Here is a 14,461-nt window from a genome sequence, read left to right on the forward strand (position 1 = left end):
GGGATTGCTTAAAAATGTAGGAAAGACCCAAAGCCTTAGGATTTTGCTAAGAAAATAGGAAAGGAGGAAGGGAGGGGCTGGGAAGGTGGCTCAGTGGTAGAGCGCTTGCCTTGCATGCCTGAGGCCCTGGGTTCGATTCCTCAGCACCACATAAGAAAAAAGAAAAAAGCCGGAAGTGGCGCTGTGGCTCAAGTGGTAGAGCGCTAGCCTTGAGCTGAAGAGCTGAGGGACAGCGCCCAGGCCCAGAGTTCAGGCCCACGACCGGAACCCCCCACCAAAAAAAAAAAAAAGAAAAGAAAGGAAGGAAGGAAAAAGAAAGGAAAGAGAAAGAAAAAAGGAAGGAGGAGAGAGGGAGAGGCAGAGAAAAGAGAGAGAAATCAGCCGACCACCGGTGGCTCACGCCTGTAATCCTAGCTACTCAGGAGGCTGAGAGCTGAGGATCGAGGTTCAAAGCCAGTCTGGGCAGGAAAGTCCTTGAGTCTTTTTTTTTTTTTGGTCCGGTCGTGGGGCCTGAACTCTGGGCCTGGGCGCTGTCCCTCAGCTCTTCAGCTCAAGGCTAGTGCTCTACCACTTGAGCCACAGCACCACTTCCAGCTTTTTTCTTTTTTCTTATGTGGTGCTGAGGAATCGAACCCAGGGCCTCAGGCATGCAAGGCAAGCACTCTACCACTGAGCCACCTTCCCAGCCCCCCTTGAGCCTCTTATCTCCAATAAACCACCAGAAAAGTGGCGCTGTGGCTCAAGTGGTAGAGCGCTCACCTTGAGCTGAAGAGCTGAGGGACAGTGCTCAGGCCCAGAGTTCAAACCCCATGACCGACCAAAATATATATATAAATAAACATCTTACTTCTCTAGGCCCCCGTGTCTCACGCCTGTAATTCTAGCCACTCAGGAAGCTGAGATCTGAGGACAAAGATCCAAAGCCAATTAGCCAACAAAAAAACGTGGAGCTGTGGCTCAAGCCTTAGAGCACCAGCTTTAAACAAAAAAAAAAATTACAAAAGCCCTCAGGGACAGCACACACACACACACACACACACACACACACACGGAGAATTAGCATCCAAGTAAAAAGAAATGCAATTCTACACCAGCTGACATGGAACACTCCAGGAGCCCTCCTTACACAAGGCCCAGCTGGCCCAGCTTCCGGGGGAGAGCTGAGTCTTGGGGAGGTTGGGGGAAGAAGGGGTGGGAGAGAAGAGAAGGGGAAAAGGAGGGGAGGGAAGTATTGGTCCTGGGGCTTGAACTCAGGGGTTGGGCACCATCCTGAGTTTTCCCACTCATGGCTGGTGCTCTACCACTTGAACCACAGCTCCTCCAGCTTTTTGCTGGTCCATTGGAGGGAAGAGTCTCGGGGACTTTCCTGCGCAGGCTGGCTTCGGAGACCTTGGTGCTCAGATTTCAGCCTCTGGAGTAGCTAGGATTGCAGGCGTGAGCGAGCTGCGCTCAGCAAGGTTTAGGATTTGAACACCTGGCGGGAAGGTAGGGTGCGGGAACCGCCGGGAGCAAAGCCAGGGAGGTGAGTGGGGATGAGAAGCGAGGCTGCTCAAGTCGAGCCCACCTGTCAAGGAGGTGGGGGTGAGCAATCGCTTGGGTTCTCGCTGGCCGAGGCCGAAGGAGGGTTGTCCCCAACGTTTTTCCGGTGGCCGCTAGAAGGGACCTCGGGGTGAGCGCCCGGCCGAGTGCCCGGGTCTCGCCCCTACGCTCCAAGCAAGCTTAACGGCGCAGCCAAGTCCTCGAAGGATGTCCCGCCCACCCCTCCTATCAGCCACTCGCCTGCGCGCAATCTCCGTCAGCCTCTGACTGGCAGACATCTGGACAAATCATATCACGACCTCTGAAAGCAAAACACTGCAGCCTCCCGGCAGCCCGGCGTTGGGCTGGGATCTGGGATCTGGGATCTGGGAGGTCGTTCCTCGGGGTTGATCGGAGTCACCTCTGACAGGTGGACGCGAGAGGAAGCGCCGCGGGTGAGTCCGGGCGAAGGCCAGTCCCAGGGTGTCAGGAGAGCGGTGCATTTGCCATCACCTCACGTCCCCTGGTGTAAACGCCCCCTCCCCCCATGTTGCCAGCCCGGTCGGTTCGAGTCCCGTTGCCTCCGGTTGGTTTTGCTTGTTTGCTTTGCACTTTTGCATCGAGGGTGACGGGAGGGGGACCTGGGCTTGCTCCAGATCCGGAAGTGAAGCGCGGTCAACGCCAAAATGAGTCGTCTGCGGGCCGGGCCGGGCCGGCGTCGGGCGAGCCGGGGAGGGGTGGCTCGTCCGCGCTGGCCGCCGGCCCCCGATCGTGACCGGGGACCCGGGGAGGGCGGGCGCGGCGCGTGGCCGACGCCGCCCGCCCGCCGCAGCGGCTCCCGCAGGTGGTGAGAGGGGCGTGTTGTACCCGTGTGCAGCCGGAGCCACGTTCTCAACGCACCCGCCCTTCACCTCCACCGGCCCACAGCCCTTGCTCTGCAAAACCTGCGGTGTGAGAGCGGGGAGGGTGGGGGGGATAACCCACTGAGAGGAGAGCAGCAGCAGGCGCCTTGGCGATGCTCTTCTTTTCCAGGGTCCATGACCAAGAGCTGTAACTGTCAGTCCACAGTGGGAGGGGCCCCTTGGACCGATCTGTTGGTCCTAGAAAGGTGCCCTGGCCACCGCACTGCAATCCTAGCCACTCAGGTGCTGAGGTCTAAGGATGGCCATTCAAAGCCAGCCGCGGCAGGAAAGTCCACGAGACTTTTTATCTCCAACTAACCGGCAAAAGGCCGCCAGGGTTGGGGTGGAAGAGCCAAGCAGGAGTGTGAGGCCCCCTGAGTTCAAGCCCTAATAATGGGCACTAAATAAGTAAATATAGGGGCTGGGAAGGTGGCTCCGTGGTAGAGCGCTTGCCTTGCATGTCTGAGGCCCTGGGTTCGATTCCTCAGCACCACATAAGCAAAAAGAAAAAAGCTGGAAGTGGCGCTGTGGCTCAAGTGGTAGAGCACTAGCCTTGAGCTGGAGAGCTGAGGGACAGCGCCCGGGCCCAGAGTTCAGGCCCCATGACCAGACCCAATAAATAAACAAATATATATATATAACAGTAAAAATTCCCTGAAGTCGAGAGAGTCAGCAGGCAGAGTGTTGTACCTTCTAAGGGCGACCAGTTGGCCAAGAGTCCACCAAAGCCAAACTCTTCCCCTGCCCAGAAAATGCCATGTTCTGACTGCAGGAGACCCAGAAAGAAACCAGCTGTTGATTAAAACCCGGGGCAAACAGAAACAGCACTAGAAAAGCAGCTGGCCTAAAGGTTAGAAAGTCTGGATTCCTGCCACCCCCTAGCAAGTCTCCAAGGCCTGTTTGTTTTCTCGGACATCCTGTGAGTGAGACTGGCAGATCTTTGTTGTCACTTCAGAGTTGTGGTTTGCTTGATTAGGACTGAGTGAGACATTCTTGACTGAGTAAGATGTTCTTAGTGACCACAGCTCAGAGTGCTTGGTAGGCGTGCGTGTGTGTGTGTGTGTGTGTGTGTGTGTGTGTGTGTGTGTGTGTATTTTATCTGGGGCAGCACTAGCTCAATTTTGTTTTCATTTTGTTGTGCTGTGTTGTGATGTTGAACTCAGGGTCTTCCAAGCCAGTTGATCTGCCCCTTAAGCCACCAGCCATGCCTCCAATCCCCCCCACACACCTTTTTTTTTTTTTTTTGCATTGGTTATTTTCAACGTAGGAATTTGCTTTATGCTAGGGCCAGCCTGTGCTTCCCCCTTGTCTCTGGGAATGACCGGCACATGCCACTCCATTCAGTCATTGCACTCCCAAAATACCAAGGGTGACAAGCATGCCACCAGCCATCCAGATGGAGTTTTGCCAACTTCTTTCTTCTGGGCTGGCCTCAAAACCACAATCTGCGAATCCCTACCACCCAAATAACTAGGATTACAGGCTTGAGCCACCACACCCAGCCCAACAGGCCTGTATTTAGTTTTGAGTCACTTTGTCAGGCTTTGACTAGATCTCTTGGGAGAAGAACGAAAGAGAGAATTTGGCAAACATCATCCTGGAATTTGCTTTCCAGGGCGGCTTCAATTCTAGATTGGAGGCTTTCCTGGACCTTGCAGAGGTAGAAAGAGCCCTGAGACACTCTCTTCCTTTTCTAAGACTCTCATTGAACTCAAAATGCCAAGATAGGAGACTCAAAACTTTAATATAAGGATGATTTTGACATGCACAGAAAAAAATCTAGTAAAAATAATTATGCTTTCCTCATAATTTTGCAAACCTATATTCTTTAAGAGTTTTACAAATAGAGAAGAGATGGGATGTGAGTTATACTCACCTGATGAATATAACTCATGCCTGGATACTATCTCAACTAGAATTTAACTCTGAGGCCCTTTAACAAGTTGACATCTGGATCAAATGGTCTTGTGCCAACTCCTGTCCTAAGCTTGCATCTGATGGCTCCTGGGTCTAGAATATGTTTTCCCTATTTCTAAAACATAAAAATCAGAATCCTGGACCTAGAACAAGACGACAAAGGGCTAACAGTTTCCTGATGCTTGGGTATGGCAGACTGTTTAATCTATGTCTGTGAACCCTCAGTATCTATCTTGTGGAAGAATCCATGAATATATTACTTGATTAAACTAGAGAAGAAAAAAGTGATACTAATATCAACTGACATCCATTGGCCATTTGCTGTGCGTGCATTTATATGATTTATTTCATCAAGAATTCACAAGCCCTGTAGGAGAGGAAACATTGTTATTCGTATTTTACATCTGAGGAAGCTGGCCGAAAAGCGAAATGATCCGACCCAAAGGTCACATATGGCAGATCAGAAATCATTTTTTTTTCACCAGTCCTGGGGCTTGAACTCAGGGCCTGGGCACTATCACTGAGCTTCTTTTGCTCAAGGCTAGTGCTCTACCACTTGAGCCACAGCACCTCTGCTGGCTTTTTCTGTGTTATGTGGTACTGAGGAATGGAACCCAGGGTTTCATGCATGTGAGGCAAGCATTCCACCACTGAGCCACTTTCCCAGCTCCCCAGAAATGATTTAAAGCTGGTGTCAATGGCTCAGGCCTGTAATCCTAGCTGCTCAGGAGGTTGAGATCTGAGAGTCAAAGTCCAAAGCCAGCCTGGGCAGAAAAGTCCTTGACAGACTCTTATTTCCATTTAACTAGCAAAAAGCCAGAAGTGGATTTGGTTCAAGTGGTATGGCATTAGTCTTGAGGAGAAATGCCAAGTGAGAGTGTGAGGCACAAAGTTCAAGCCCCAGTCCTGGCAGACACACACATACACACACACACATTAAACATTTTTATTAAAATATTCAATAGAATCCAAATACGATTTTTTTGTTGAGTGGGCTTTTTTTTTTCTTATTTTGTTTTTGTCTTTAGTGGTGGGGATTGATTTTTATTTTTATTTTTTGCAAATATAAGAAGACTTCAGAGCTTAGTGTCAATGGCTCATGCCTTTAATGCTAGCTGTTCAGGAGACCGAGATCTGGAGGATCTTGTACAGAAAAGTTCCAAGAGACTCCACATCCAGTTACCTAGCAAAAAGCTGGCCAGGAGGTGTGGCTCAAGAGGTCGAGCACCAGCTGAGCAAACTTGAGGCTCTGAGTTCAAATCCTGGTACTGGCAAAAAGAAACAAAAAACCTTTAGCACTGTGGTAGGGTTTTGGCCATGAATACAAGGGACACATTTTCTTCTGTATTTGGGAGAAAAGTTTGAGAAACATTGACAATGTAGTTCAGTGTCATGAACAAGGATAAATGTTGCTGCTGTTTCTGAGACCACATGATTACCCCCACTTTACAAATAAGACAACTGAGTCTCTGAGAGGGCAAAGCAATCTGATGGCCACTCAACTGATCTGGGTAGCAGCACATTTCCTCCATGTGCCATAGAGATCACTTTTCTTTGTGGGAGGGTTTTAGATAGCGTCTCACTATATAACCCTAACTGACCTCAAGCTCTCAATCTTCCTTTTGGGTGCTGGGATTCTAGGTGGGAAGGACCACACCCAGAAATGGCTGACTTTTGATGGTCTTATTTTCTTTGGTCCGTCGTGGGGCTCGAACTCTGAGCCTGGGCACTGTCCCTGAACGTCTTTTGCTCAAGGCTAGTACTCTACCACTAGAGCCACAGCGCCACTTCTGGTTTTCTGGTGGTTAATTGAAGAGAAGAGTCTCATGGACTTTCCTTGCCTGAGCTGGTTTTGAACCACAATCCTCAGATGTCAGCTTCCTGAGTAGCTAGGATTACAGGTGTGAGCCACCGGTGCCCAGCTGTTCTGTTTTTTTTTTTTTTTTTTATGAGAAGTAGACCTAGGCAGTATTCTTGTCCTCAGGAGTCCATGTCAAAAGGAAGGTTTAGTTTAAGATATGGTGGGAGGAAGGCAGAGGGTGGAGGACAGAAAGGAGAAATCTGAAGAACTTGAGAGGAAGCCTTGCAGTAGGTGAGTGATCTTGGGGCTGAAGGGATGCTGCAATGTTATATGTGGCCCTTCTGGTTCTGAAGGCTCTCTCAGGTACCCCAGCTGATGCATGCATTTTTAATCTTCCTCTCTGCCCCTTAGACACAGGAAGAACCCTGCCCTTGCAGGGAAGCTGAGGAGGAAGCTGTAACGCAGCCAGAAGAGTCTCCCTTCCGTCCTGCTGTCCTGCTGGAAGGAGGTCAGCACCAGCAGACATGGCTGCCTGCATAAGCCTGGTTTAGCAGCAGCCCAGCCTTGGGTGAACAGGATGCCGTATTAGACGCCATGGATGGAGCGCAAAGTGCAGGCCTGCGGCTGCAGCCGCTTCCGCCTACTAGCGGGGCCACGTCAGTGAGCCTGAGCCTCAGCGAGGGCTCCTTCTCCTACAAGGCAAGTGCTCTCCTTTGAGCTGGGGATTTTGTATTTTCCTAACGAGACAATAGCAGAGTACAGGCCTGGCTGACAGGAGAATCCAGACTGGCAGAAACAGGCAGCATCTCCATGTACAACAGGACAGTGGATGGATGCTGCTTAGAACACAGGAATATAGAGAAACATCTTTTATTTTTTTTTTATTTTTTGTTGGTGGTGGGGCTTGAACTCTGGGCTTGGGCTCTGTCCCTCAGCTCTTCAGCTCAAGGCGAGTGCTCTGTCACCTTAGCCACAGTGCCACTTCCCGTTTTCTGGTGGATAATTGGAGATAAGAATCTCATGGACTTTCGTGCCTGGGCTGGCTTTGAACTGTGATCCTCAGATCTCAGCTTCCTGAGTAGCTAGGATTACAGGCGTGAGCCATCAGTGCCCAGCTATAGAGAAACATCTTAAAAGTGGTATTAAAAAAAAAAAAAAAGAATGCATTTCCACTTAGAAGACTTGCTTTTTTTTTTTTTTTTTTTAATAACCTACTATGTTGTGGGTGGCTCATACTTGTAATTCTAACTGCTTAGGAGACTGAAATCTGAGGATTGTGGTTTGAAGTCAGCCTGAGCAGGAAAAGTCCATGAGACTCTTATCTCCAATTAACCAGCAAAGAACCAGAAGTAGAGATGTGGCTCCAGTGGTAGGGTGCTAGTCTTGAACAACAACAACAAAAAAATCCAAGTGAGAATGCAAGGCTTTGCGTTCAAGCCCCAGTGCTGGCACACACATACACCCACCTCCTCATCAACCACACACACACACACACACACACACACACACACACACTCTACAGGATTTTATTCAGAGGCAAGCTCTGCTCATATTTTAGTCTTTCTCCTTTGTGTGCCCTCTTGTGTTACAGATTTGGGAGTGCATTGCACATAAGGTTTGTATTTTGGCTGGATTCCTGGGAAAGGTGAGGAAGGATGGGAATTTTAGTATCTACTAATTGGTGTAAGTCCAGAGAACTTTGGGGCATAGAGGCTGCCCTTAGCTGTCTGCCTTGGGTTGATTTGGGGCAGGGTCACGTTGATGCGCAGGGAGAGGTTGCTGAAGGAGCTCACTGGAGCTGTGTACTCTAGAGTGGGTCATTTGCATCTGGGAGCTTCCTTCACTGAGTCAGAGAATTCTGTAGCCCTGGGAGGGGCCCTGTGTCCCCTGCTGGGGAGGTCACTAATGCTCGAGTCTTCAGAATGCAGACAATCAGAAACTGTAGTTAACTGTAGTTAACTGTAGTGATGAATGGATGCCAGAAGGACAAATATAGAATCTAATACAGAACATTCTCCGTGATGAGATTTCTAATAGGCTTCCATTTGAATCACAAACTCAGTTCATTTGCTTATTACAGACTATCTTTGTGCCAGAACAGAGATAATTAAGCCAGCATAAGGGTTCCAGGAAGTGCCAGAATTGAGGAAGGAGACAATCCTGTGAGCAGGTGGTTAGGAGCCCATTGAAGTACTGGGTGGGGTCAAGAGCAACAGTTGGCTCAAGTTCCCTTCCCTACCCTAGCTAAGTGACTTTGGACATTCAACAGGGAAAAGCTGATTGGCCTATGTGGATCAGTGTCTATCCTGGTCCAATCAGTGGTGGAGGGCGGGGCAACAAAAACAGTGTCTTGGGATGAGCCAGCATTATGGGCACTTCTCTAAGAATTGGGCAGGAAGGCCATCTGACTTAGGGGACTACAGAGGAGTGAGAGGCCTGGAGGCTGGCTTGACTTTAATAGTTAGATGAAGTCCTGCCCTCTGCCCTGCCTGGGAGGAGATAGCTGGGATTGTCCTGGGGAACGGGTGCGCTAAGGAGAGACTGCATCCAGCAGAATACTGGCTCTTTGCCTCAGCCTGGAAAACTCAAGCCACCATTTCTTCTGAATAGAAGAAATCCTTGCTGGTGCTGGGTTGGGCAGGAGCTATGAGAAAAATTGAGATATATCTGTCCTCAAGGAGTCAAGCAGGAGGCAGGAAAAACGTCTGCACATGCCAAGACAAACCTTGGCACTCAAAAAGAGATAAGGCAGGGTGTTTAGAGCATGGGCTCCAGATTCAGACAGACCTGCCTTCAAGCCCTGGCCTTGTTGCTTTCTAGCATTGCAGCCTGGAGAAGGCCATTTACGCCCCGCTTGCAGGCCAGGTTCAGATCTGTCCTGTCGGGTAGTTATGAGGATGATCTGAATTCACAGATAAGGAAACCGAAGCTGCCTGCACCTTTCTCTTCTGACCTGGAAAACACTCCCCATCCTTCCAGCTCCAGCTTCATCCATCTTCCTGGCAGGACAATATAGATCCTTTATCCACAGCAATTAGTCATAATCATAATAATAGGAGTAGCTAACCTTTGTGGGGAAGAAGTCAACAGAGATGATGCTCATCCTCCCAAAAGTCCTATGAGGTAGGCTCTGTTATAACCCCATTTTACACATGAGGAAACTGGCACAAGGATGTTAATTGATTAGCCTAAGGACACACAGCCATAGGTAGTCAAGCAAGATTCAGATCCAGATCCTTAGTCTACCACCTGGCCACCACTCTGTGCTGTCTACTTGGTGTCAGACATGCTGCAGGGACCATTCTGTTCCAGACACTGGTGATTAGTATGGAAATGACAGTCTTGGGGAAGGTTATGGCCCTGTCTGCTGGAGGCAGCAAGTGTCTGAGTGTCAGGGAGGTGGCCAGAAGCCAGGCCACAGGTGCAGCAGGGCCTGGGGCTAGTCTGGATACAAGGTCTGATCCTGTCTGTAAGCCCAAGGCATTGTGGGAGATGAGTGTCATTGGCAAGTGGTGGCTAGTCTTGTCACTGGGGTATTTAAATGGAAGCTGGTATTTAAATGGGAGCAGACAAGAGGCAGGAGAAGCCGGACCAAGCTAAGCTTCTGTTTGAATACCAATACAGGCTCGAGGTTTCCTGCTCTGGCTTGTGGCTGCCTTCCTGGGAAATTTCTTTCAGGATTATAGGAGGTCAGCTCAAGGTGAGCGCTTTACCTCTTGAGCCACAGTGCCACTTCCACTTTCAGTTTTCTGGTGGTTAATTGGAGATAAGTCTCATGGACTTTTCTGCCCGGGCTGGCTTTGAACCACAATCCTCAGATCTGAGCCTCCTGAGTAGCGAGGATTACAGGTATGAGCCACTGGTGCCTGGCTTGTTCCACTTTTTTTTTGGGGGGGGGGGGGGGAGTGTGTGTGTGTGTGTGTGCACGCACGCACGCACATGCACGCGCATATGCGTGTGTGCCAGTCCTTGTGCTTGAAGTAGGTTCTAGACTCTGTCCTTGAGCTTTTTGGCACAAGGCTGCTGCTCTACCACTTGAGCCACAGTTCCACTTCTGGCTTTTTGTTGGTTAATTAAAGATAAAGAGTCTCATGATTAAAATCACTAATATAATGACATGAGTTGAGTTTTCCAGGCTTTGAACTCAGGGTCTGGCACTCTTATTTATTCTTTTTTTGCTCATGGTGGCTTTTTGTTGGTCAATTGAAGATGAAGTATCCTGGACATTTTCTGTCCAAGCTGGCCTCAAACTACAATCCTATAGATATCAGCCTCCTGAGTAGCTAGGATTACTATTAGGAGCCACCAGTACCAGAATTAACTTTTTAGAAGTTAAATAATTGACAATCCCCTGAGCAAGTAGGTCACTGCGCCCCACTGGGAATATGAAGACTCCCTTGGTGCAAAGTAACCAGCCTGGGTTTCTCTTGCAAGTGCCACTTCTCTATGCAAGATGGTGGCACCCTCACGTGGCAAGGAGGATCAGGGCTGAGTAAGACCTTATCAGATCTTTGTGACCAAAGGTGGAATAGCGGGGATGCAACCAAGCCCAGCTATTTTGTGATCAGGCAACACAGCGGGATTAGCCTGAGGTATTAAATTTGTTCTCTATTTAGGGCCTGGGATGGGGGCATTGTTCTTTAGGATTGTTGGGGGTCAGTAAACATTTGGCACCAGAGGTCCGCTTGGCTGAGTCACAACTCACATCTGCTGTGTTAAATTTCCTTCTAGGAAAACTTGATTGGCGCCCTCCTGGCAATTTTCGGGCACCTCGTAGTCAGCATTGCCCTTAATCTCCAGGTGAGTCCCTGTCACCAGCGCTGTTGGGGCACAGATACAACGGATAAGTGGTATCTTGTCCAGGTCCAGCATCCTCCTCTCTGTTTGTACCAGCAGCCCCAGGGCTGTTCCAGAATCTCTCTGGATTTGGTGCCACTCACCCCTGGCCGTGAGCTCTTCCTCACTTAGGTCTGCCACAATCAGGCCACACAGTGACTGCCTAACTGGGCAGCCTGGCTCCGGCCTCACCCACCACTCTCAAGCTTGCTGCTGCAATGGTTAACATGTCAAGTTCAAGTCTGGTTCTAGTCTGATGGAGCTGTAGCAGCAGCTAGGGGGCCCACCCCACAGCCCTTGGGCCTCTGCTCATAGCAGCCCAAGATAGAGCCAGGAGCCAGAGTGCACCACTGCATGTGATGTGCATTAGAAAAGCTGGGTGTGGTGGTTCACAGCTGTAACCCCTCCAACTCGGAGCCTGAGGTAGGTGTACGAGTATGAGTTCAAGGCCAGTCTGCACTACATAGTGAGACCCTCTCTAAGGAAAGAAGGGGAGGGAGAGAGGCAGGTAGGGAGGAAACAAAGGGAGGGAGGGAAGAATGGAGGGGCAGAAGGAAGAAAAGAAAAAGGGTAGAGCTGTGGCTCAAAGTAGTAGAGCATTCGTGTTGGGCAAAAGAGCTCAGGGACAGTGCCCAGGTCCTGAGTTCAAGTCCCACAACTGGAAAATTAAAGAAAGAAGAAGGAGGAGGAGGAGGAGGAAGAAGAAGAAACCGCAGCAACAGCAGCAGCTGCTGCGGCCGCTGCTGGGCTATTTGGAGGACAGCCAACTTGAACAAGCAGCTGTTCCTGCTCTGAGTGAGAACTCTAACTAACAACATTTGCAAGGCTTCCCAGCATTTTTTTTTTTTTTTGCCAGTCCTGGGGCTTGAACTCTGGGCCTGGGTGCTGTTCCTGAGCTTTTGTGCTCAAGGCTAGCGCTCTACCGCTTAGGCTACAGCTCCATTTCCAGCTTTCTTTGGTAGTTTTAGTGGGGATAAGAGTCTCATAGACTTTGCTGGCTTTGAACCATGATCCTCAGATCTCAGCCTCCTCAGTAGGTGGGATTACAGGCGTGAGCCACCAGTGCCCAACTTCCCAAAGTATTTTTTGTGGGGGGGTCTGGTCGTGGGGCCTGAACTCTGGGCCTGGGCGCTGTTCCTCAGCTCTTCAGCTCAAGGCTAGCACTCTACCACTTGAGCCACAGCGCCACTTCCGGCTTTTTTTCTTTTTTGCTTATGTGGTGCTGAGGAATCGAACCCAGGGCCTCAGGCATGCAAGGCGAGCACTCTACCACTGAGCCACCTTCCCAGCCCCCCCAAAGTATTTTTAATGATCCTACATTAGTCATGCCAGAGGGGCTTCATTGTAAGTTCCCCCACAGAACCCAGGTATCCTGATCAACCTCCCACTCCATCCACCCTCCTCTGCTCTTAGAGCAATTTCAACAGGTTTCTACTGCAGATAAACAAGTCTGAGCCCACATGTCCTCGTTCACCCCCTCTTCATTAGCAAATTATTTTTAAAACCGGGGTGTTGACAGGGTACATTCAATCACCGAGTTATTTTCTCAGAGCGTGGGCAAATCAAATTTCTTCTCGGCCTTCTAGAAATACTGCCACATCCGCCTGGCAGGCTGCAAGGATCCTCGCGCCTACTTCAAGACCAAGACATGGTGGCTCGGCCTGATCCTCATGCTGCTGGGCGAGCTGGGTGTGTTTGCCTCCTACGCCTTCGCCCCGCTCTCACTCATCGTGCCCCTCAGTGCCGTCTCTGTGATAGGTAAGTCCTGGCCATCCTGCCCTTGGGCCGCCCCTTCTGTGTGAGGCCTTCCAGAACCTTCTCTCACTGAACAGAAGGTTTTTGCTTTGGCAGTCAGCTAGCCTCATACAAAGAACTTTGCACCACACCAGCCCTGCGCTGAGCCCCTTACAGATCTGCGTCCTTCCAGCCCTTCCAGAAACCTGTCTAGGGAGAGACCAGTCCTTTCCCCACCCCCATTTTCCAGATGAAGAAACAGGCACAGAGAGGTAGAGTTATTTTCCCCTAGATCACACAGGGGCTGGCCCTCAGGCTCCAGACTTGGGTGAAAGCCAGAAAACTTACAAGAATTTCTATTCCTTTCTCCCACCCCTTGGCCACCCACTGACCACCTGTGACCCTTCCGTGAACATTCCAGATGTTTCACTTTAGTTCCAGTTCACGTTGAGTGCTGGCTGTATGCCAGTAGTTTGCTCCTGGGAGTCAGAGAAGTAGTTGTTTTCAGTGTCTCTCAAAGAAGAGAGACAGAAGAAAAAGAGGAGTCTGAGGCGTGGCGTAAGTGGTAGAGTGCTTGTGTAGCCAGGGCAAGTCCCAGAGGTCCTGTCTAGCACTGCCAAGAAGACGGATTGGGAGGAGGAGGAGGAAGAAAGCATGGAGAGAGGGAATGGAGAAGCGAGAAAGGAGGAAAGGGTATAGTATTTGTAGTGCTTGCTGGTTTATGTGGCGAATCAGTTGTCTGTTTCTTGCTGTGTGTCAGCAAGCCAGAGCAGCTGGATGCAGCACATTCCCACATAGACTAGAGACCTGAGGCGCAGAGGAGGTGAGGCCTGGCCAGTTTAACCAGCCCTGCGGGACACTTGCAGGGAGCACACTTGTGAATGGGGAAGAAGTCAGGAAGAGAAAACCATGGCTGGGTGTTTGAGTGGAAGGCGCTAGAGCCCTTGACTTCAACAGCCCTGGGTTCAAATCTTACCTTTCCAGCCCAGCTAAACAATTAGGGATGGGTGCTTCACCTCTTTTCAGCCTCAGTGTCTCCATTTGTCAAATAGGACTAACTAGAAGCCACTCCCAAGGGTGGATATCCCCGAAGTAATGGTGTAATTGCACCTGCTACACCACTGGTGCTCAGCCCACAGTGCTCAGTGGGCCGGAGAGAGGGGTTAGGAGCATCCAGCCAGTCTGCATTGGAGGGGGGGGACCCCAGGAGTGTGGGTGGGTGGGGGAGGCAGCTCAGACAACAACCTCACTTCTCTGCTCTCTGCTTTGTTTCAGCAAGCGCCATCATAGGAATCATATTCATCAAGGAAAAATGGAAGCCTAGGGACTTCCTGAGTAAGTCCAGGCCCATGACCCCAGTCTTCATTTTTCTGCCCCTGCTTTTTTTTTTTTTTTTTTTTTTTGTCGGTCGTGGGGCTTGAACTCTGGGCCTGGGCGCTGTCCCTCAGCTCTTCAGCTCAAGGCAAGCGCTCTACCACTTGAGCTACAGCGCCACTTCCGTTTTTTTCTGGTGGTTTATTGGAGATAAGAGTCTCACGGTCTCTCCTGCCCGGGCTGGCTTTGAACCACGATCCTCAGATCTCAGCCTCCTGAGTAGCTAGGATTATAGGCGTGAGCCACCAGCGCCCGGCTTGCCCCTGCTTTTTTATTTGTTATAAAATCATTTCAGGGCTGGTTATGTGGTTTGGTGGTAGAGTGCTTGCCTAGCATGCATGAAGCCCTAGGTTCAATTCCTCAGTACCACATAAACAGA

The 14,461-nt window shown here is 50.2% G+C and overlaps 1 protein-coding gene across 1 annotated transcript in view; it reads left to right on the forward strand.

Annotated features, from left to right (window-relative positions):
- The first annotated feature begins 1,872 nt into the window (after positions 1–1,872).
- Nipal3 (NIPA like domain containing 3) overlaps positions 1,873–14,461 on the forward strand; it is a 35,423-nt gene continuing 22,834 nt past the window's right edge. The window contains exons 1-5 of the mRNA XM_042688632.1: positions 1,873–1,973; positions 6,550–6,837; positions 10,870–10,938; positions 12,561–12,732; positions 13,984–14,043. Of these exons, the coding sequence (XP_042544566.1) occupies positions 6,733–6,837; positions 10,870–10,938; positions 12,561–12,732; positions 13,984–14,043 (406 nt within the window). The 5' untranslated portion in view covers positions 1,873–1,973; positions 6,550–6,732. The remainder of the gene's footprint in view (positions 1,974–6,549; positions 6,838–10,869; positions 10,939–12,560; positions 12,733–13,983; positions 14,044–14,461) is intronic.

This window comes from Dipodomys spectabilis, unplaced genomic scaffold, assembly GCF_019054845.1.
Source record: "Dipodomys spectabilis isolate Male_0828 unplaced genomic scaffold, ASM1905484v1 ptg000118l, whole genome shotgun sequence".
NCBI lineage: Eukaryota > Metazoa > Chordata > Mammalia > Rodentia > Heteromyidae > Dipodomys > Dipodomys spectabilis.